Genomic DNA, 20,160 nt, shown 5'->3' with positions numbered 1-20,160 from the left:
ATCCGCCTGTCGGGTCATATGGAATTGGGTTCAATGTGTTACTCTCATTGATATCTCAACACTGCTACGTAGTGGTCTGTTCATACTACCTGCAAAAGCTCACCACCCATGGGTTAATGTAGCTCGAACCAAGAACACCATGGTCGAACATAAATAAGCATACATTCCTCTCAATGTTCCAGCTCATCCCACAACATCATCCTGAGATAATCTAACCCTACAACTACCTGACCTCCACGCAAACCCCAAGGGACTCCGTAAACCTTCCAGCATGAAGCTCTCAACCATTTTCATCGTGGCAACGTCTGTCCTCCTTACCGGAGCAGGTGCCGCACCACGCCATTCGACCGACACTTGTTGGAAATCGTGCTTCCCCCACAAGCGCCAATGTCCCCATGGCTGGGTAAGTAATGCACCATGGCTCGTGTTCCTCTTTACAGCACGATACTAACGTTTCTACTATAGCATCCGGAAAAGCACCGCGTAAGTGTTGTGGATCCATGGATTTGGTCTGTCCCGTAGATGGCCTACTCACATGACGGATTAGCATTGCTGGACGTGCTGCAAAGATCACGATGGCAATTTTGAGTACGATTACGATTACGACTATGAGTACGAGTATGAGCTCTTTGATTGGCAGTAACCTGCGATATGGATTACAGATGTCTCGGTTGAGGTGGACTTTCAGGCACTAGGTCATGGTGGAATGTAGTACTCATTGTCTTACTTTGCCAGTCTGAGTTATTTAGTCTGCGACTAAAATTGGACGTTTGGTGTCATAACATACTTGACATGCTGTTCTCTTTCATATGTAGACGTACAATGCAATGTTGACTATGTTAGGCTTGTGGCCTTTCACGAGCGCAGGACTCTCACCGAAACGAGGGAAAGACCCGGACTCCATTGGATTGCTCAGCATTCCGAAGGCCACTGCTCTAATACTTAATTGATGGGTTAGTAATTCGGTCACTAGCATGGTCCCGTATTGCCTATCCTAGCGGACATAAGATCGACTACATCGCTGATTGTCCAAAGTATAGTCGGTTGCCATCCTTCCCGTCGGCAAGCTGATATCGAAGATCGATACAACAGCCATCGGTCTTGAATCAACAACCCGGGCCTCAGACAAGACAGGATTAAACGAGGAGCAGATTCTTGTAATTGGCTGCTACTTGAGCCGTAAGCTATTCATTTGTATATCTGTATAGTGCTTGAGACTAGAACGAGGAAGGATGGCTTGCAAAGCGAGGAACAGATAACGTCATTTGTCAACCGACTAACCGCTTTGCGATAGAATTTTAAGAGATCACGGAGTATCTTACGGTATGCCTAGCCTAATATATGAGCTCAATTGGACATGTCTCACGTTTCACCCTGGTTTATCAACAGAGGATAGTTGATGGCCTGCTAGGCGCTTTCTCGGCGGGCAGTGCTAGGGGGTATATCCCGAATATCGACGGCTCTATTGACTGACATAAATCTCAAGGAGTAATTGAGTAAGAAGTATTTGCATATTGGTCCACGAATTAAATCTCGGAGAATTCTCCGCCGAAGATGCTAGGCATTGGCGCTATTATTCACGGGTCTGCAAATTACCGGAAATACAATAGCGCCACAGAGCCAAATGGGACGAAGTAAATGCCGGCCACTGATACAATACTTCCAGACTATGTGCCATGCTATACACTCCGACTAGAAGTTGTGTGGTTAGATCGGAGCTTCGGTTTACATGAGGGACTTGCCGGTTAATTTCAGGTGCCGTTGATTAATCTAGCTGCGAAATACTCTAAGTATTTTAGTACTAGTACTAATTCAACAGGGAGTCCATTAGGCAGGGAGTGGAGAGATTTTATGAGCATAAAAGGGAAGTTTCACTTAGATAGGGGCATTGATGTTGTCCAAATTTAGCCCTCCATTGGAGCGGCCAGTTACAAGGACGCATAATAGTCATCCAATATAGCCTCGGAGATCCTTAGCGCCATTCCGTAGAAAACAGTCATTACATGGGAGGACACTTGAGTGGGTACAATCGAGCCATCGATCACCCGAAGTCCATCAACACCATAGACGCGCGCCGCCGAATCAACAACTCCCCCGAGCTCCTTCAGCATCATAGAACAAGTTCCGACGCCATGGTAGTTAGCCCGGAAATGATCTCTCACATAATCTACCCATTGATCCAAGTCAGCATTGTAGGCTAGGGTGCTTCCAGGGAGTACCTCTTCGGAGAAGTACTGCTTCATTTCACCCGAGTTCGAGAGCTCACGGGCCAACTTGGAAGCAGCAGCCTGACCTAAGAGGTCAAGCTCATTGAGGAAAAATTGAGGGTCGTAGGCAAATCGGTGCAGGTACGGATCCTTGTCCAGAATATGAACTGAGCCCCGGGTAAACGGGATAAGATCCCAAAGATCAAAATTAATCTGTCCAGACGTGTCAAGGAACAGTTCCGAGTACGCAACATCATGGTTGACAAGCCAATCACGGTAGTTCTCAAATTGAATCATAAGCGCAGTGACGTTATGGAATCCACCACGAGCAACTACCTCCTCTGCCCATTGCTGAAGCTTGTTGTTGAGTAGATCATGGGCTTTGGGCGCGAAATCTCCGAAGGTCTCGTTGAATGTCGCAAAGAACGCAGCCTGCCCCTGACCCACGCCATCAGGGGTAGCGTTCGATCGCACTGTTGTCGTGGTTTGATCCTGAAGGTTTAGACCGACCGGCAGGTCAACAACCTGTTCAATGCCAACCCCATCTAAAACGGACCTGAGTCCGATACCCGAATATTCGAGAATAGTGGGAGACACCGCGGACCCGGCAGCTAACAAAACTTCCCGCTTCGCGTAAGCGTTGAAGTTGGCCTTTGCATGCGTGCCAAATTCCACACCAACAGCTTTCGCGCCACCAGCGGTCTGGTTAAGCAGTACCTTTCCAACGGACTGTCCTGTGAGAACCTTCAGGTTTGGTCGGTTATGAATAGGAAGAAGCCATTCGCGAGCGGCATCAGAGCGAACTTGGGTTTCAGAAAGCGAGTTCGGAAACATGGATACACCATGTGGGTCACCGCAGGACAGGTCTTTTTGTACCGGGATACCCTTCTCCTTTACTGTATCCATCAACGCTTTTATGATGGGTGAAAACTGCTCACCAGTGTCGCGGGGCCCAGCATGGACAGTGCCGTTGAACCCGTGGCATGCAGGATCAAGGTAATGACCCGCAGCACGCTGCACCTCATTGGGCAAACGGACAGCTTCGGCCTGGTGGGAATAGACTATCAGGTTGTCCCAGTTCCAGCCTTTGTTTCCAAAGACTGTTTCCCAGGAGTCCAGCTGGGCTTTATGGGGACGAGTCCAAGAGCCGCCATTTACCAGAGTAGAACCCCCAAGGCCCTTGCCGGACCTAGTGATCTCTGTGCGATTGTGAATGGCCAATTGAACTGACTCGAAAGCATGATCCACATCTGTACCGAAGACCTGTCCGTATGCGTTGAGGTCCTCGATGATTGGTCCGCGGTCCGACTCGTAGAATCCTCTTTCGATGACGAGGACGGAAATATTTGGGTTCTGAGTAAGCTGGTTCGCAACCGTCAAACCGGTCAGACCTCCTCCAGCGATGATATAGTCAACGGTCGTCTCAGCAACCTCGCGCGGGTCAGTAATAAGGTGTGAATAAATATCATCCTCCTTCACCGATGCCTTCGGCAAGGCTACTACGGCAGGGATGAGAAGGGCAAGGGGGATGAAAGCTTTCATGATGGAAGTCCTTTGCCTTGAAAGGAGACAAGAGGTAATCCTCGAAGTCGGGAGAGTTGCTAAGGAAGAGACAAGAAGGAAAGATCTTGATGATAGATAAGTGGAAGAGAATGAATGGCATGATCATGGCTGACATCCTCTTTATATGTATGTTTGCTGCAGTACTTGGACCAACGCTTTGATTACCTAGACTCTCCCAATGAGCTTAAGACAGATAGAATATCCCAGTTGCGCGTAAACCACGCACTTGGCATTGCTTCTCCAAGTAGATAGTGGTAGGATCAACGACTAACACTAGGGGTATGAGGGTCGGATACGCCAAGTAGCTCTGCCTCATCCTGTAATCCTCTATCAGGGCCCATCACTATAGTCCCTGTTGGACGCATCTAGACGGTCGGTATCAGTAAGCTGAAGACTGTGTCCAAACAAGCGTCGGAAGAGAAACATCTAGGCGCCAAGATGGTGCCGAGTTTCGGCATGCCGATAATTGAGCTCGGAGTTGATGGCTTCCTAAAAGGTGCATCGGTATACTCCTGCATACAGATCCTCATTACAGTTGAGTTCAAGCTCCTATCGAATTAGAATTATGATCGAGGTACATGTGACTGCACACCGAAGCTCTATCCCGGATAAAACCCTTAGATGCTCCGGCAAAGAAGTTATTGCATGCCATCCCGGCAAGCTACAATACATTGGTAAGAATTCTCTAAAATGTCACATATGCTTGGTTGGACTTGAAAAGGAATACAAGGTTTGGCAGTTTATACCGAATATCTACACTAGGGGTCCTTACTACGTGATATGGATGAGTTTGTAGACTCATATTATGATGGCAGTCAACGTTCTTGGCAAGGTTGACTTTGCCAAGGTTCCCACGCTCCAGGACCATTGAGTTAAACCTACTAGTTCGTGAATTATTGAAGATTATGATGTTCAGGATACCCCCACGCGACCAAGAGCCATTAACTACGCTAGAGATGCAAGCCAAGCATAGTATCCACATTCGGATCCCACAGAAGATGAACTTCAGACATGACCAATCACGCCTCCATATCCAAGCCCATGCATAAGATTATCTCAGCGAAAGCTCTAGTTAGATCGGCCGTTCTAGCAAATCATCGGTGCAATTGGCATCCGTCAGTCCGGGAACTGGGAAGTGAAATTCCGCGATCCGTCGTGAAGAATGTGGAAGACACGACGTGGCAATTTCTCCGGCGGCCAAATGATCCCCCGCGTAAATTGTGGCTGGTCCGAGTTAAAAGGGGTCAAGGACCACAGTGGTGGTGTAAGCACCCTATCTACAATATTGGTTACAACAAAATGAAGGGTTTCTATCTCACCACCGCTCTGTTTAGCGCAGCTTCCGCTGCGTCCAGGCTCTACACTGCGTCATATGCGGGTACTATTGCTACACTGGAGCTCGGCAAGTCCCACGCTGGCTATGAATTAACGAAGATCTCAAGCACAACGGAAGGCGGTCCCAATCCTTCATGGCTGATGCTCGACGCCGATAACGGCTTGCTATTCTGCCTAGATGAGGGCCTCAAAGGACCGAATGGCACCTTAACGTCCTTCGAAATCAACTCCGACGGATCACTGTCCAAAATTCATCACGTAGAGACCGTACTAGGCCCGGTCCAGTCCCACTTCTATTCTGCAGGAGATCGCAAATACTTCGCTATCGCTCATTAGTAAGTTTTCCTTGGTACGACCCCATCCTGAAGGCCTTCCTGTCTGATGATCTTTTTCTCCCACTGTAGCTCTGGGTCATCCGTTACGACCCATGCCCTTGAGTCTAGCGGTGTCTTTACTCATCTCCAGACCTTCACATATAAACTGGATAGTCCTGGTGCAGTCCCCGACCGACAAGAAGCGCCACACCCTCATGGCGTAATTGTTGACCCGACAGGTCAATTCGTCCTCGTCCCAGACCTAGGAGCCGATCTCGTCCGTATCTTCCATGTTAACCCGTCCACAGGGCTGCTGGAACCACAGCAGCCCTTGGCCGTTTCTGCAGGCTCTGGACCCAGGCATGGCACTTTCTGGACTCCCAAGGGAGCGCGTCCTGGCGCAGCCACAGACACCCGGTTCTACCTGGCATCGGAGCTGAACAGCCATTTGACTGGATACAAAGTGCACTATACTAGAAACGGAACGATCGCCTTTGACAAGTTCTTCGAGACAACCGCTTACGGTGGGTCAGAACCGCCAAGTGGTTCTACTGCTGCAGAAATAGCGATCTCGGTGGGCCCCCTTCCTTCGTTCCATTGTCTTACTGTAGGAAAACGCATGCTGATAAGCTTATCCCTGTCATTCTTTTCACAAAATAGCCTGCGAATAACCATATTGTGCTTAGCAATCGCGGTGACAACACTTTTGGGCCTAAGAATGACTCCATCTCTGTGTTCTCCTGCGCTAATGCTAGGGGAACATCCTTCGCCGATGTTACTCATATCGGTCTGTACCCAGCCTACGGTTCCGTTCCCCGTCAGTTCGAAATATCGGAGGACGACAAGGCGATTGCGCTGGCATTGCAGAGCAGCCATCGTGTGGCGGTAGCTGGCTGGGATGACCGGAAGGGGCGTGCGGGCCCGCTCCTTGCCGAAAAGGAGTTAGATGGCGAAATTGTGTGTGCTGTTTGGGACTCTTGAAATGGGTGTAGGGATGCCAGCCTCGGGCCGATGGGCCGATCCCAGCTGATTCCGTTTTTGACTAAGTACTTCTCTGTGACAGTCAATAAAAGCTAAGGTACATTCTGGAGAGATGGATAGAGGACAATATTAGGTCATATTCGGCCCACTCGGTGCGGCTAGCGTGTATTATATGTAGGATGCCAGCCAGCTGCTATTGCTCCTTCTAGAATCTGTTATGTGATGATTTACGTAGTTAATTTTTCTGTGAACCAATTTTTACACGCGTTGGTTACTAGGTGGATCGATGTTGGGCATTGTGGATCCATGATAACAAAAGAGTGGAGCGCTTCTCACGCCAGGTTTCAGCTTGTATGTAGGGATTATCTTGGAAGCTGTTAAGTCTGGGTTTCGGCTCACATTGGAGTCAATCGCTAATACAGAGAAAATATTGTGAAGAGAAGCAGAAGACGAAAACGAGACGAAATTAGTGGCACAACGCTGTAGGGATACCTACTTTGCCCTGAGTATGCAACTTGAGGTTCGGCCCGCTGTTCTCCCGCCAAGCATTGGATGTCTCTGAACCCTACAAATTATGAAACAAACGTTGAACTAGTCAAAGTGTTCGTTTTTGAGCGCCGGAGAATTATGTAACTGTAGTGAAAAGTTTCTTGCACACCAAAATAAGTACTGTTTTACTCATTTTCTTCCGCTTTTCTGGGTGTACCATATACATATACCTCTGAAGCTATGCTAGGCTCGTTATACATGAAAATTGCATCACACCCACTCCTAACCTGACTTATATAGCCCCGAGAACAAACCAATGAAAGAATAAAAAAGGACTTTTACCATAAAATGGAAAACAAAACGTAGTGGTAAATGCCATATTACCGTTCACACTGCAAAATCGGCCCATCTGTTCTCCCAGCCCTCGTAGCGTTACTTATCAGCAAGAAGCATTTATATTAGTATTTCTAAGCTGAGTTATACCTGCTTCGCTCATGTAGCTTGAGAAATCTAGCATTTTTAAGTCTTTCTGCATCCGATCTATTCAGCAGTGCAACGTGCAACGCAGTTGAGCCAGGCTGAGGTTTCGTATTCACTGTTGCGGCTAACATCTGGATATCCTGGGCTACGTTCATCTCACTTTCGTGTCAGGACCTACTTCACTTTTTAAGTTAAGCATACCTTATCATCCCATCTAATCTCCGCGGTTTAGATGGTGTAGCTGGGGTATTGATGACTCGCTTGGTATTACCGGATTTGGTAACCTAGGCCGAGTTGGACTTGCTGCCCTAGGGCTTCAGGTGCTAGTCAATATCTCTTGCCGCAACTTAATCTCAGCTTCAGCTTCAGTTAAGAAAAAAAGAAGACATTTTACAAGCAATGCAGTTCACAACTGTCATGTGCGGCAGGTAGCAATGATGCCTCTTCGTGGAGTTCACGTTCAATTCCATGGGTTCTCTGTCTAGTTCTTGGGCTACTTCTTGATAGACAGGTGAAGGCACGATCGTACGACCGATGCTATGGGCCGACATGTATACACCAATTATGAATCGAGTCACCACTCCACTCTTCCATCTTAAGGGCAAGCTATGTCTCCCGGCGGGGCACATGTCCGACAGGTAGAATAAATTCTCCTCCAGTTGAGGGTGCAGTGTTTCAATTATCTCACTATTAGGTTACCTATCTCGAAGTCATCCTGTCAATAATTGGAGCTTCGGGGCAGACACGAATATGGTGTAGCTTACTCCGTTCTATGTTTGTAACGAACGCCTAGTTCTTCTAACATTGGACGGAAGATTGATGCTGTCCCAACAAGCCGGGCTTAGATAGGGGCTTATTCATACATCACCGTGGACCTCCTTTCAAGATTGGCCCATAATCAACGTACTCATTCCGTTTTGCAAATCTACTCTCCAGTCTGTAGCTGTCCGATAGTCACAGCCAGGCTTCGAATCTACCCGATTCTCTTCCCTCCATCAATATTAGCTGGGTCCTGCTCTCCTCTTTTCCCCTCCCCTCACTTACTCCCATCCTTTCAGTCTGCTTGTGAGTCAGCGCCGGATCGGGAGATTATCATGGCCCTCGAAACGCCCCATCCCGTCGCCAATGACGCGAGGGGTTCTGAGAGGAACATCGAGGCACAAGGCGCATTTGCATCTAATTTAGCCAGATGTGGAGAAATCCTTGATGCTAAGGATGGGGACCTGAGAAAGCCTCACACGAATGGCCAAGGCTTATCAGTCCATACACCCGTCAACCAAGCCGGCAGCAATGTGACCTATGCTGCCAACGCACATCTCATGAACCAGGCATTGATGGAGATGAAAATGGGTCTATACCACTGGGTACTCTCATCATTACCAGTGTAGTGCGGTTTTCCGACAGTGTAGGTAGGTCTTCGAATGATCGTGGGGAGGAGAGTTAACATATCTAGTTCTGGTTTATGATGTTTGTCGTAATTGCCCCATCCGTCTCGAATGAAGCCCAGTTCTTCTTCCCCGGAGATAAATCGTCTTACCTGTTCATCAGTCTCCACGTCAGCGCGACTGCATGGCCGTGGATGTCTAATTTTTGGGTCGCCGATGGGTCTTCATCAACACAATCGTCCTCATGGGCGTGGGAGGGCTAGTCGGTGCGGGGATGTCTTCATTCACCAGACTTTGTATCGCTGGATACGTTGTAGGCTTTGCCATTGCGGGTAATCTGCTAGTTGGTGCCATTATCCTGATCGAGTCGGTTCCGGCATCCCCATCAATATTTACTTACGGTGCAGGGGGTGCTCTGGGGCAGCATAGGCCAGTTGGTTTCTACAGTTGCTGGGTGGTAAATATCTGATTCCCCACAAATACATAAGCATTACATATTCATTCCTTCTAGGGACTTCATAGCAGGCTATACCTGCGGTACCGGCCCAGACACAGTTAGCACAGAGCAAGCTCTGTGCTGACGCATTCGTCTCGTGCTGTAGCATCAACGCATTCAAGCCAAAGCAGCGCATCCTGCCGCTACGCATCCAACAAAGGCTGGCGCTACGTGTGGTAGACATTCGGCTGCATCACCCTGTTCCTTCATCTATGCCGCATTTTCTTCCCCTTCCGCGAAACGCCCAAATACCTACTCTCCAAGCGACGCGACACAGAAGCAGCCTAAGTAGTAAGCGACATAGCCGCATACTATAAACGACGCACCTGGCTAGGCGAGGCCTCGTTCGCCTGCGTGGACTCAACCATCGACGCCACTGAGTCTCGTCAACAGCCACACTTTCGTTCTTTAATCTTCGCCCTCCGACCCGCTGACCTCCCCGTCCTCTGTCTCCTGTGGGCCATAACCGGGATCATATTCTCCTTACACAAAACCTCCCTCAGCGCCTACCTCGCCGCAGCCCCCAACATCCTCTCCATAACCCCCACAACTGTAACAACGAACTACCTCTACGGGTACTACCTCTCTACAGCACTATGCGCCATCCCAGGCCCCATCCTCGCCGGAATTCTCATCCAAACAAAGCTTCTCGGTCGCAAGCATACTGGAGCAGTCATCGCTGTTCTTACCAGTCTATTCATGCTTCTCGCTACTCTTGCAGTCCAGCTTGGCCGTGTTAACCACGTACACAGATGAGATCTTCGTGACCCCGATCCGCGGATTGGAGATCTGCATTACGGGCTTCTTTTAGGGGTTGTTTGGACTTGTGTCGATTGATATCACTTTCGCGGAATGTGAGCTTGCGGGTGGTACGGCGGTTTGGTTTTGCGGGGTGCGTTGGGTTGTTATAGGGGATGTAGATTAGGGCAGACCTTGCTGGAATATATATTGGCTGGGATCTAGTGATGGGGCATATATTTAAGAAGTGAATATTGAAGTTATAGCTAGCCAAATATTCACCGACGGAATTTTTTGAAAAATAAATTTGGCCCTGCGACTACTAGTAAGGACATAAAGTATTACTGGAACAACACAAGTCGTATCACCGACCCATACAATAAATCCATAGGGCATACACTCCAAATCCATATCCAACTTAGGGCAGTGGGGCCGCCAAACAAACTCTGCCTTCATCACGTGCACCCCATCTATCTTCACTATGTACATATGCATCTTCATATAAAAATCTCACACACCAACATCCAAGTAAGAGAACCAAATTAAAATAGACAAAAAAAAAGGCCCTCAAAATGGACCTCCAAAACGCACAGCTCCAAAACACCTTAACTAAACCACCCGGTCTAAAATACCAATCAAACTTCATCACGCCCACCCACGAACAAGAACTGATCACCATCTTCCGCACCCTAGACTGGCCCTCCCGATCCGGCCGTCTAGCCCTCCACTACGGCTACTCCTTCGACTACAAAACCTTTGGCATAGACCCGGACATCCCATTCAAAGAATTCCCGTCCTGGCTTGTCCCTTTGCTCCCCACCACTGAATCCCGACCACCAGACCAGGTCTGCCTGCAGTACTATCCGCCGGGCAGCGGGATCCCGCCGCATGTAGATGCGCACATGGCGTACGATCAACTTTATGCACTGTCGCTGGGGGCACCGATCATGATGCAGTTTCGGCGGGGGGAGGAGAGGGTGGATGTTGATTTGGAGCCGAGGTGTATGGTGCAGATGACGGGGGATGCGAGGTTGTTTTGGTCGCATGGGATTAAGAAGAGGAAGACGGATGTGTTGGGGGATGGGACCCTTAGGGCTCGGGGGGATCGGTGGAGTATTACGTATCGGTGGATTAGGGAGGGGGAGTGTGAGTGTGGGGATGTTGAGGTTTGTGATGTGGCGCAGAGGCGGATGGGGGTTGAGAAGGAAATGAGGTCGTTGAAGGGGGTGAAGGAGGCCGTTTAAATGTTTGGAGATGGGAGATTGGGTTTATGGTGGGTTGTTGGGGTTCTGTGGGTTCGTTGACTTGTACATATTAAGATACTCTTGTTGGACATGTTGTATATGCACTTTTCTTATTCTTGTGGGTACTGAGGTATTGATTCAGCTATGGTGTCTAGCGCTATTTAAAGACAGGAATGCCTGCAACCTTTCGTCAAACTGGCACTTATGTGTCCTCTCCCAGCAGAGCATGTTAATTCCACCAGAGCTGCTTCCACTCCCTTTTGCAATGAGACCGATTCTCCGACTCGCGATATCTAGACCACGATTATCTATAATCATGGATATCTGGTCGAGGGATAGTGCAACTATCGCCTCTACCGCTAGTGACATCAACTCAGGTAAACGAAAAATTGGAGCAGCAGCCGTCTCCGCAGAGGTGTAATAATCCTTTCCGTCGCTTATCCTGCCAGTGACATCAACCAGGTGACAATGGAAATCGTAACTCCATTGGCGGGTTCACCGGTAGGACCGCCATTCAGGTAATCCTGTTGGATATCGATACCATACTCGGTGATATCAGACAGGGTGATATTCTGGTACAGGATATTCTGGACGTCACCCTTCTCACCGGAGTTGGTTTTGGTTCCGCATCCATTTTGGCTACCGAGGAATTGGGAGTTCGGAAAGGTGACCCCGTTGACGGTCTTGTCACTCTTGCCGCCGATAGAGCCTATACGGAGCCCGTGACCACCGTAGCCGTACATACCGTTGACAACAATGTCTGTGCCGCTCGTGGCAGCCACACAGTCATCATGGTTGTGTACTCATGTGTTTTCCAAAGTAAGGTAGTTGCTTGATTTGATACCGAAGCCATCAGAGTTGTGCGCCGCGGGCGTCGCCGTCACTCTTACTGTTAACGGCATCACCGGCGGAGTTGTCCAGAGTCAAGCCGGAGATGATGAGGTGCTCGGTTCTCTCAATGTCGAAGCAATGGACAGGCCAGTTTTGGATGTTGAGGTTCTCAATGCGAGGGTTGTACATGTCCTTGACGACGATGAAGTGGTCCGGCCTAAGAAATATGAGTAAGCCTGTGTTCTCACAGATGTTCTCTTAACACCCACTTGCCCGAGCCACCGTTAAAGACTTATCCATCCCAGTAAGCAGCACCATTGCCATCAATGACGTGACCATTAGCACCGGTGATGGTAACGCTGGTGCCAGAGATAACAATAGGATCGAAGCCACTATCCACAGTATCACCGGATGTCTGTAACACCGATCAGTTCCCGACTCATGAACTAGGGGCGGGAGGAACGCACGGTCTTCCTAGCGAAGATCACTGCAGCACCTGTCCACAGGCTGTGGAGTTCAAGTGTGCTGGAAGGGGGTGCGTAGATGTCGGATTAAAAAAAAATGTTGGAACAAGACGCGACAGCGGACGAGATCGCAGCGTACTCAGAGACGGTGCAGGTCATGCCCCCATTGCCAGCAAAGGATGAGCTGGCTGTTGGTACCGAATCTGAAGTGGGTATCTCTGCAGCAGAAGATGTAGCAGCCTTTGCGACTTTGGCAATATGGGCAGTGTTCGTCACGAGAGCAGAAGGCGCAGAAGTAGGAACTACTGACGTAGGATAGACGGGGATCTGAGTTCAAGGGTTCAGTAACGCAGGCACAGCAATTCGACCATGACTTGCCATTTACCACATTGGATGAAGCTGCAACGGTTGGGGCTGCAGCAGTACCTAGGTAGCTGCATGCACTGGATAAATATATCGTGCTAGAGTCGCAGTTGCTAAGAAAGGCCTCAGGGATGCCCGTGGTTGCTGTGATCATGCTTGCCGTGAAGGTGGCACAGAAGCTAGAAGCTGCAGTAGAGGAAGCTGAATAGGTTGATGCACAGGCGTGGCTACCTGGGCTGACACACGCGAAGGCAAAGGGGACAAACGAAAGGATGAGCGCACCGCGCTTCATGGTTATCAAGTAGTAAAGGAGATACTGGACCAAATGTCAAGGATGGTGGAAGGTAACGTATCTAGCGGTTCAAGATGCTGGTGGAGAGGGGCACGTTTATAGAGAATGACACCCTAACGCTAAATTTCTGCAAGGACTCATGGTGGACCATTGTCGACTCATCGTTGATGACAGCCAGAAGTTTTGGATTTTTCAGGGGCTCAAAATTTCTATATTCTGGGGGGACATCTGATTATTGATCCATGTATCCCGTTACATGGGCCCACAATATTATAAAACAGGATAGTACATATGCACTACTCCATAGATATGGACTGGCTTGTGCGTAGTCAACTTCCGGGGGAAGATGATTGTGCCGGCCTCTGGCTATAGCGTGTTGCGCATATTTACGATTGATGGCCTTTCCCTTCCCCGAAATCTGCATTTTCACCCCGTTCCGAGCTAAGTGATATATAAGTTGCACAAGGGCAAGGACTATTCCTGAGATTAGATCTATGTACCTTGGCAGCCCCGATCCAAACGTTTATCGCCTAATATATTCAACAGCCAAGCCGAGCCGGCAATCTCCATTAGACCCACATATCAAATCTTATGAGTAGTAAGCGAGTCTTTGTGTTTAACTATGAAGTGTCTTGACTCAAGCATGTAAGTCAGGCGAAGCTTTCCCTTGGTAAAGCTTGTCCACCTTGGTAGGCTCTCTAAGAGCTCGAGTTGTCTATAGTGAATTGTAGGGCGTGCACGTATCTTAGAGACGCCCCATTACTCTGTACATACATCCGCGATATTGTGGACTAGACTTACTTGGCATATAATTGCATCCAGAGCCGTGTTGTTAGGCGAGTACACCTATATGATGTGCCAATTAGCCAATTTTCTACGAAGTTAGGATAGTGTTTTGAGGGTGTACAATGCATTTACCTCCCACCTCAAGCGGGGAAAAGGAACGCAGGGCCCTTGAAAAACACATAATCCCTAACTACGTATTCTGATCAAGGGATAAGATTCACTAACACAGTGGGAGTGTCCAGCATTTTAAAGGGCCAGACTATCAGTCCCTGGTCACCTGAGAGATACTACCACTGGCCAAGAGAAACAGCCTACTAGTACAGATGAGTATATTAGTATCCAAAAACCTTTCCTGTAAGTCCCAGTTAGGATGGCTGTTAAGTTTTCCAGTTTACGAAGAATTTTTTTTTTTTTTTTTTTTTTTCACAATCAACATTCCGAAAAGAAATGCTTTGAGGCCTCCTTTCTCGAAAGCCTCGCCATACAGACTAGAAGAAATTGTGCAAGATAGCGATTGCTGTTGCAGAACCTCTATGGAGCCTTTTGTAGGGGTTTTTGTGAGACAAACTCTGAACGATAAAAGACCCACCTCCCTTTTCCTTCTAGTTAAAAGCTGTTTACCGCCATGTCTCACTGTGCAATGTGTGGGTTAAGATAAATGGGAGTTTGTCCCTTGGCCCAGAGCTCATAGGCCTAAGTTATCAGGAGCAAAACTACTAAGCCTTAAAGCGTCGGCTGAAAGAAGGAATGCTGAATAGCCAAGAACGGAGCCTAATCCCACTGGTATGCAAGAGAGCAAGGTGAGAGGATTGGATATACCTTGCGACTTGGACGGGGTTATGGACTGACCTGTAGCAACTCGCATTGTGCTATTGTGCTTGCCTGGATAAGACTGGACGTACATTCATTTCCCCTTTTCTCTAGTCCGAACCCTTCCTTTCCTTGAAAATAGGTCAACGAACCGTTTTAAACATTCCTGAAGTACAGCTAGTGACGCAATACCGCATACCGTGACGTGTAGTCTCATGTCAACATTCCAAAGCTAAGCGTTGAGGAATGCAGATCGGATTTTCTCACGATTTCTCAACTCGCTATCCATGGATTCCGTCAACGTCGATATGACGACTACCAGGGCTATTTAAGCTATTATACGCACTTATAAGCTATTATCCATTCTATTAATCACCTCCCTACATTAAGTAGCACAATGAAGCCATCTTCCCTCCTCTGCGCTCTCTTCTCCCTGATCACTTTTGCGGTAGCGGATAAAGTATGCACCCCTAGCTTCGACTACTGCGCCGATGAGCTTATTAAATCGAAGGGTAAGCTGAGATAAACCCTGGGATACGCTCAATTGGGAGATGTTAACTGGACGTAGGATTCACAGAAGATGATCTCAAGTCTGTGCTAAAGGGCACCGAGTTTGAAAATGAGGACCTGAAAAACATCCTTTTCCATTGCAAGAATCCCGGCATTGTCGGCCACCCAAAGGTTTGCAGTAGCGGATGCAAGGATTCAGAGCAGGAGGGTAGCCACAATTGTTGAGGCGCTTATCCCTTATTGTCTACGTGTACTAGCAATCGAACAAAAGGGTCGAGTTTCCTCCCAAGCAAGGTTTGGGAAAGCTGGAGACTAGCATTGCGTTGCGCTTGGTGCATTTTGGTTTTGTGTTTGATGGTTCATGAGCATAGTATCCTAACTTGATGACTCTTATAAGTGTGATAATAAAGGTGATTCTATTGAATCGGGTGGCTAAAGATGGATCTGTTGTAAAATATAATCCCTGGTGATCTAACGCATATCTATAGTGGTTATATATTGGTTTATCGGTACCCATATATCTTACAAACCATACAGACACGAGCAAATTTTTGAAGATCGCTGTCTCTTAGTATGTATTATATTCAGCTACACCGATAGGGAGAGAGGATCCATGTAGCACATAGGAAAATACCATATTCAAACCAACTTCTTTTTCAAAAAATCAACAATATCCATCACAGCAGGTCCAACATATTCTTCCTTGCCGTAAAGTCCATATATGTCCCATGTGGTACGATAACCTTTTTCGTAGCACCGCCAATGAGCTTATCCAGCTTGTCAGAATGCCATATCGACACGGCCTTCTCACCAGCAATGAGAAGAGAAGGTTGCTTCAGGAACACATCCGCAATATGGGACGCATCGAAGGTCATAACGTGAGGGAAACTCAGGTATAGCATCTTGTTCTCCGCCCGAGGATGCTGAGCACGAGGGCTGAGATAATAAGCACTAGCTAGCCTCTTTGAGATCGTCGCGTCTTGTCGTCCGGCTGAGGAACGACTCGACATGTTTCGATGGGGCCTCATCTTCGTACCAACCCAGTTGTGCTGAATCTCCGATATTAACCATGCTGACTGTAGCAACTTCTTTTAGCCGATGGTCCGCCTCGTAGCCGCCACGGAGTACCCGCCTCCACCTCAGATTCCAACAACCTCAATCTTATCTGAATCAATGGTGTCCAGGTTCTGGAGGTAGCCAATTACTGCGTATATGTCACTAAGACGCTCGCTGGAGTCTTCCAGGGAGTGCGGTGACCCGCCGCTCTCGCCTTGGTAAGAGGCATCATAGCAGAAGGTGGTAAAGCCGTTGGTGGCAAGCTTTCTGGCATACAGACGAGCGGTTCGCTCTTTAACACCACCGCCTGGGTGTATGACTATCAGAGCCGATGTTTTACCCGTAGTCGTGGCGGAGGGTTTGAAGGGGCGGCCGGCCAGGTTGATAGGGCCTTTGGAAAATGGTGATGGCCGACATTGCAGTGTTGATTAGATATTAAGTAAACTCATAGCTATAATTGAAGGAACTTGTAATAATGATTGAATTGTCATGAATTACGACTAGGGTGACCCTTGTATTTGTAGTTCGAGGGGGTTGATAGATCTTCGGCCGAAGGCCTCGTGGCGAAGGGTCCTGTTTTCGGGGTCATTACTCCAGTTATCACATCTTTTGCTACCATCGGCGATAATCTCGCCCGAAATTTTATTAGAAGATCGGATTCGGAAGAGTCCAGACGTGTTATAAACAAGCCTGCATTCATTCGTTCTCCTCGCACAAAGGCTGTGGACGCTTCCATTATTTATCGTTGCATGTAGCTTATCCTGTCATATATGGGTGGCGATTTCATAAAATTGAATATAATCATGCCCGGAATTTGTATACTCATGATGATAGCATTAAAAATAATAACAATAAAAAGTATCTCAAAAGATCTACTTTCCCTTCTAACCCAAAAAGAATGTCGTCCAACAAAAACCTGCAGTGCGTTGGATCGACGATAAGGTAAGGGGTTCACGTCTTCGGCTGAAGCAAAGGAAACCGAGCGAAGGAGGATATTCAATTGATTGTCGGGGATGGAGATAACCAACCCCCGTTTCAGAAATCGAGTGTCATTCTGGCGACTGCAGAGCATCAGCCGCAACGATGTATATCTATTCGCCAATCGCGAACAGCGCACATGGATAGACCTTTTTGAGATGGCAGGTTTATATGTAGTAATTTGAAACAGGCACTGGACTAAAAAATGTTGCGACCGAACAACAGAGAATCCCAAAACATATCGCCGTCTTGCCCAATAGCGGGTGACGCCTGGATGAGATTTAATTGATCTAGCCAGTAGGCTTCGCTGAAGCTATCGGGTACAGCAGCAAAGTCTGGCATGAAAGGTTCCAGCTCGGTGGGCCTATTAGGGGAGGCAAAACCTGGCTGGAAGTCTTTCGGCGCTGCACTATTCCGATTATTCAGCTCGAGAAGAAGGTTTTGCAGCTCATATCGAGGCGAGGCAGCAGATGATGAGGGTGCGATAGAAGTGTTGTTAGGGGTATGACAGGCTTCCTTTAATTTTTCATAGCAACGTTGAACTATACCGAGCCCTGACTTCGCTACTGGATTGTAAGCCTGTATTTGGGACAATCGTTCAACCGCCTGCTGGAGGATATGATAGACGTATTGTCTCGCTTCATGGCCCTGCGGTGGATACGATGCCACAATTATCGACAATAGGATCGACGCATCTATGGTGTAGAAGGCAAGCCCAAAAAAAGGATAGAGATGTTCACTCGTTTGTCCGAAAAAGCGCTGCTGCGACTCCAAGGTGGCCAACGAGGCTTCCAATGCAGCCTTGCGGCTTTCTGCGTTAGCAAGGACATGTGGTCTGTGCAATGACATCAGAAACAGGTTTCCTGTCATATAAACCTCCTCGCGTAACTGGGGTAGGAACGGATATTCTGCGTCCCAGAAAGTGTCCGGATTTTTGAATCGAAGATAAGGGGGCACATTTTCTAGCAAGGATTTTACCTGCCCGTGCAGGTTTTGAATGATAGCATGGTCCTTGGGATGAGGCCTGTCTGCTTTCAGGGCCCTCATCTCATGATACTTGCCCGCCAATGCATATCGAAATAGAGAAGCTGATACTGTGGTGGGCCCATTTTGAGGCTCACCTGGCTGAACCGTCATTGGTACTGTTTTTGAAGGATCCTTGGGAATATTACAGTCGATTGGCGGTTTCATATCACAATCATCGGAGTGAATTGTTCGAGGACGGCCAAGTATCATGGCCATGAGACTTCATTTCTTTTAGCATAGAAAGCACCAGCGGGTCTGCTCTCCCCTTACCTATCCCAGACAAACAGGTTAATCCATATGCGCTTTTTGTATTCGCCATACCAGATCATGCTCAGGGTCTGTTCGATATTGTCCGGGCTTGATTGGTGTATTTCGTGGTGCCGGTGTAAATTGAGTTCCAGTGCTTGCCTTAATTGGCATCAATTATCAATCTCAAGGGGCACAGGCGTAGACGAAACTTACCTAATGGCGTTTCCCGCACTATGCCATGCTTCAATGCCCCTCCCAAGGTTTTTAAGCCAGGATGCCCTCAGAAAGTCTGCCAGTACAGCGGTGAGCGCAACACCATGTCTACCTAATACTGTTACTAGCTCATCCCCTATCTCGCTATACTTGTATGATGAAGAAAGTTCATTCGATGATAACTGAGTCAAAGCAAGGGCATCAGGTGGTAAAAACTGAAGTGAGAGGGCCACCACCTGGAATAGGACAGCTGCGAAGTATTGCAACTCCAGAGATAGTTCTCGATGAGTCAGGTACTTGACAGAGCCCCCTTCCGAAGATTGCCATCGTGAGAAGAGGTCGTCGAAGTAAAACCTTTCCAATATATAATAATGCCAGTTCACCTCAGAAAAGAATATAGCCACAAGCTGTTGCAGTACTTGACTTGAGGGTAACTGTGATATGAGCGCACGAGCATGCGTCTTCAAGATAGGCGAGCGGAAAGGACGGTTATGAGCGGAATTTATGTGCTGAAACTCGTCATCGTCTTGCAAGATCTGTTCACTTATTAACGAAGATGCACAGATATAGGCTGTTCTCGTGCAAAACTGACTTCTTTCAACCCTACAAAAGCATTACTCCCGGCAATCAAGGAGTACCCGAGATCTCCCGAGCCTCGGGGATTCTCAGGCTCTAACACCTCTGCTGATTCCGGTATTTGGCCAGGACTACTAAGGGCATTAGAAGATCACGCTTTATGGTACCCAAAGAAAGAAACTACGATATTGAAGCACCTACTTCTGGAATGCATTATACACGCACTTCTTCGCAACCTTCCGTGCTAGGCAATTGTTACATGGGGATCTCCGGTCACACTAGCGAATGTCAGTCAGATTGAGTTGAATAGAACTAGAAAGCAGCCTTCAGTATACCTTTTGTTTCCTGCGATGGCACTCGGAGCAAGAAGTGATAATCCGTCTACGCTTTGATGGTAGGTGAGCATCCATCTCGGGTATATCGGATATGGCAATGTATATAGAGCCAGTTGATGAATCACGTGTCAAATCAAACGGTCCAGGGCGTTCTTAGACGTGATTGTTTACTAGTCAGGCTTCAGATTCCGAGTAGATTATTCCGTCATATTGCTGTAAGCATGGACAACATTTGCTGCCTTCGTAGAACCAGAGTATGGCATGGGCATTTGAGCATTGGCAAGATGCTGGTTGTCGAACAAATCACATTTGTCATGCAAATCCAAGGTCCGGGGCGGAGTAATGTTCCGAAAGGAGGGTTTTATGCACACTTGTTCATGGCTTGAGATATACAGCTTAGTAATGTCATCCAGCCAATGAGATGTATCTCAAGTGTTAC

General features: G+C 48.0%; 10 protein-coding genes across 10 annotated transcripts; 5 read left to right on the top strand and 5 right to left on the bottom strand.

The window, feature by feature from the left end:
- Nucleotides 1–271: 271 nt before the first annotated feature.
- BDW43DRAFT_306554 (uncharacterized protein) lies at nt 272–643 on the top strand (the record flags this gene model as incomplete). Its single annotated transcript, XM_032046049.1, has 3 exons — nt 272–403; nt 466–483; nt 548–643. 3 exons carry the CDS (start codon nt 272–274, stop codon nt 641–643), a joined length of 246 nt encoding a protein of 81 aa, XP_031905545.1.
- Nucleotides 644–1,928: 1,285 nt separating this feature from the next.
- Nucleotides 1,929–3,800, bottom strand: BDW43DRAFT_320425 (GMC family oxidoreductase; the record flags this gene model as incomplete). The annotated part of the gene is made up of 1 exon (XM_032049079.1): nt 1,929–3,800. The coding sequence occupies exon 1, from the start codon at nt 3,747–3,749 to the stop codon at nt 1,929–1,931; it is 1,821 nt and encodes a 606-aa protein (XP_031905544.1). The 5' UTR covers nt 3,750–3,800.
- A 1,193-nt stretch (nt 3,801–4,993) lies between these two features.
- BDW43DRAFT_262443 (Lactonase, 7-bladed beta-propeller-domain-containing protein) lies at nt 4,994–6,610 on the top strand. Its single transcript, XM_032040424.1, has 3 exons — nt 4,994–5,440; nt 5,510–5,993; nt 6,080–6,610. The coding sequence occupies exons 1-3, from the start codon at nt 5,070–5,072 to the stop codon at nt 6,398–6,400; spliced, it is 1,176 nt and encodes a 391-aa protein (XP_031905543.1). The 5' UTR covers nt 4,994–5,069; the 3' UTR covers nt 6,401–6,610.
- Nucleotides 6,611–8,463: 1,853 nt separating this feature from the next.
- Nucleotides 8,464–10,175, top strand: BDW43DRAFT_320424 (uncharacterized protein; the record flags this gene model as incomplete). The annotated part of the gene is made up of 7 exons (XM_032049078.1): nt 8,464–8,719; nt 8,758–8,774; nt 8,823–8,950; nt 9,046–9,211; nt 9,314–9,426; nt 9,547–9,985; nt 10,062–10,175. 7 exons carry the CDS (start codon nt 8,464–8,466, stop codon nt 10,173–10,175), a joined length of 1,233 nt encoding a protein of 410 aa, XP_031905542.1.
- A 385-nt stretch (nt 10,176–10,560) lies between these two features.
- BDW43DRAFT_320422 (uncharacterized protein) lies at nt 10,561–11,481 on the top strand (the record flags this gene model as incomplete). Its single annotated transcript, XM_032049077.1, has 1 exon — nt 10,561–11,481. The coding sequence occupies one exon, from the start codon at nt 10,561–10,563 to the stop codon at nt 11,230–11,232; it is 672 nt and encodes a 223-aa protein (XP_031905541.1). The 3' UTR covers nt 11,233–11,481.
- A 55-nt stretch (nt 11,482–11,536) lies between these two features.
- Nucleotides 11,537–13,182, bottom strand: BDW43DRAFT_320421 (glycosyl hydrolases family 28-domain-containing protein; the record flags this gene model as incomplete). Its single annotated transcript, XM_032049076.1, has 7 exons — nt 11,537–11,591; nt 11,692–12,034; nt 12,123–12,299; nt 12,379–12,478; nt 12,531–12,588; nt 12,640–12,854; nt 12,913–13,182. The coding sequence occupies 7 exons, from the start codon at nt 13,180–13,182 to the stop codon at nt 11,537–11,539; spliced, it is 1,218 nt and encodes a 405-aa protein (XP_031905540.1).
- A 1,993-nt stretch (nt 13,183–15,175) lies between these two features.
- Nucleotides 15,176–15,513, top strand: BDW43DRAFT_296864 (uncharacterized protein; the record flags this gene model as incomplete). The annotated part of the gene is made up of 2 exons (XM_032044284.1): nt 15,176–15,290; nt 15,347–15,513. The coding sequence occupies 2 exons, from the start codon at nt 15,176–15,178 to the stop codon at nt 15,511–15,513; spliced, it is 282 nt and encodes a 93-aa protein (XP_031905539.1).
- A 452-nt stretch (nt 15,514–15,965) lies between these two features.
- On the bottom strand, nt 15,966–16,298 carry BDW43DRAFT_306547 (uncharacterized protein; the record flags this gene model as incomplete). Its single annotated transcript, XM_032046048.1, has 1 exon — nt 15,966–16,298. One exon carries the CDS (start codon nt 16,296–16,298, stop codon nt 15,966–15,968), a length of 333 nt encoding a protein of 110 aa, XP_031905538.1.
- A 129-nt stretch (nt 16,299–16,427) lies between these two features.
- BDW43DRAFT_306546 (alpha/beta hydrolase) lies at nt 16,428–16,933 on the bottom strand (the record flags this gene model as incomplete). The annotated part of the gene is made up of 2 exons (XM_032046047.1): nt 16,428–16,735; nt 16,843–16,933. 2 exons carry the CDS (start codon nt 16,931–16,933, stop codon nt 16,428–16,430), a joined length of 399 nt encoding a protein of 132 aa, XP_031905537.1.
- On the bottom strand, nt 16,881–19,976 carry BDW43DRAFT_262437 (uncharacterized protein). Its single transcript, XM_032040423.1, has 6 exons — nt 19,722–19,976; nt 19,588–19,664; nt 19,403–19,517; nt 18,811–19,346; nt 18,619–18,756; nt 16,881–18,568 (listed from the first exon to the last, which is right to left on the bottom strand). The coding sequence occupies exons 1-6, from the start codon at nt 19,794–19,796 to the stop codon at nt 17,521–17,523; spliced, it is 1,989 nt and encodes a 662-aa protein (XP_031905536.1). The 5' UTR covers nt 19,797–19,976; the 3' UTR covers nt 16,881–17,520.
- Nucleotides 19,977–20,160: the final 184 nt, after the last annotated feature.

The sequence above is a fragment of the Aspergillus alliaceus genome, assembly GCF_009176365.1.
Source record: "Aspergillus alliaceus strain CBS 536.65 unplaced genomic scaffold BDW43scaffold_3, whole genome shotgun sequence".
NCBI classification, from domain to species: Eukaryota; Fungi; Ascomycota; class Eurotiomycetes; order Eurotiales; family Aspergillaceae; genus Aspergillus; species Aspergillus alliaceus.
Note: the sequence above shows the minus strand (reverse complement) of the source record. Positions and strands in the feature narration are given on the sequence as shown.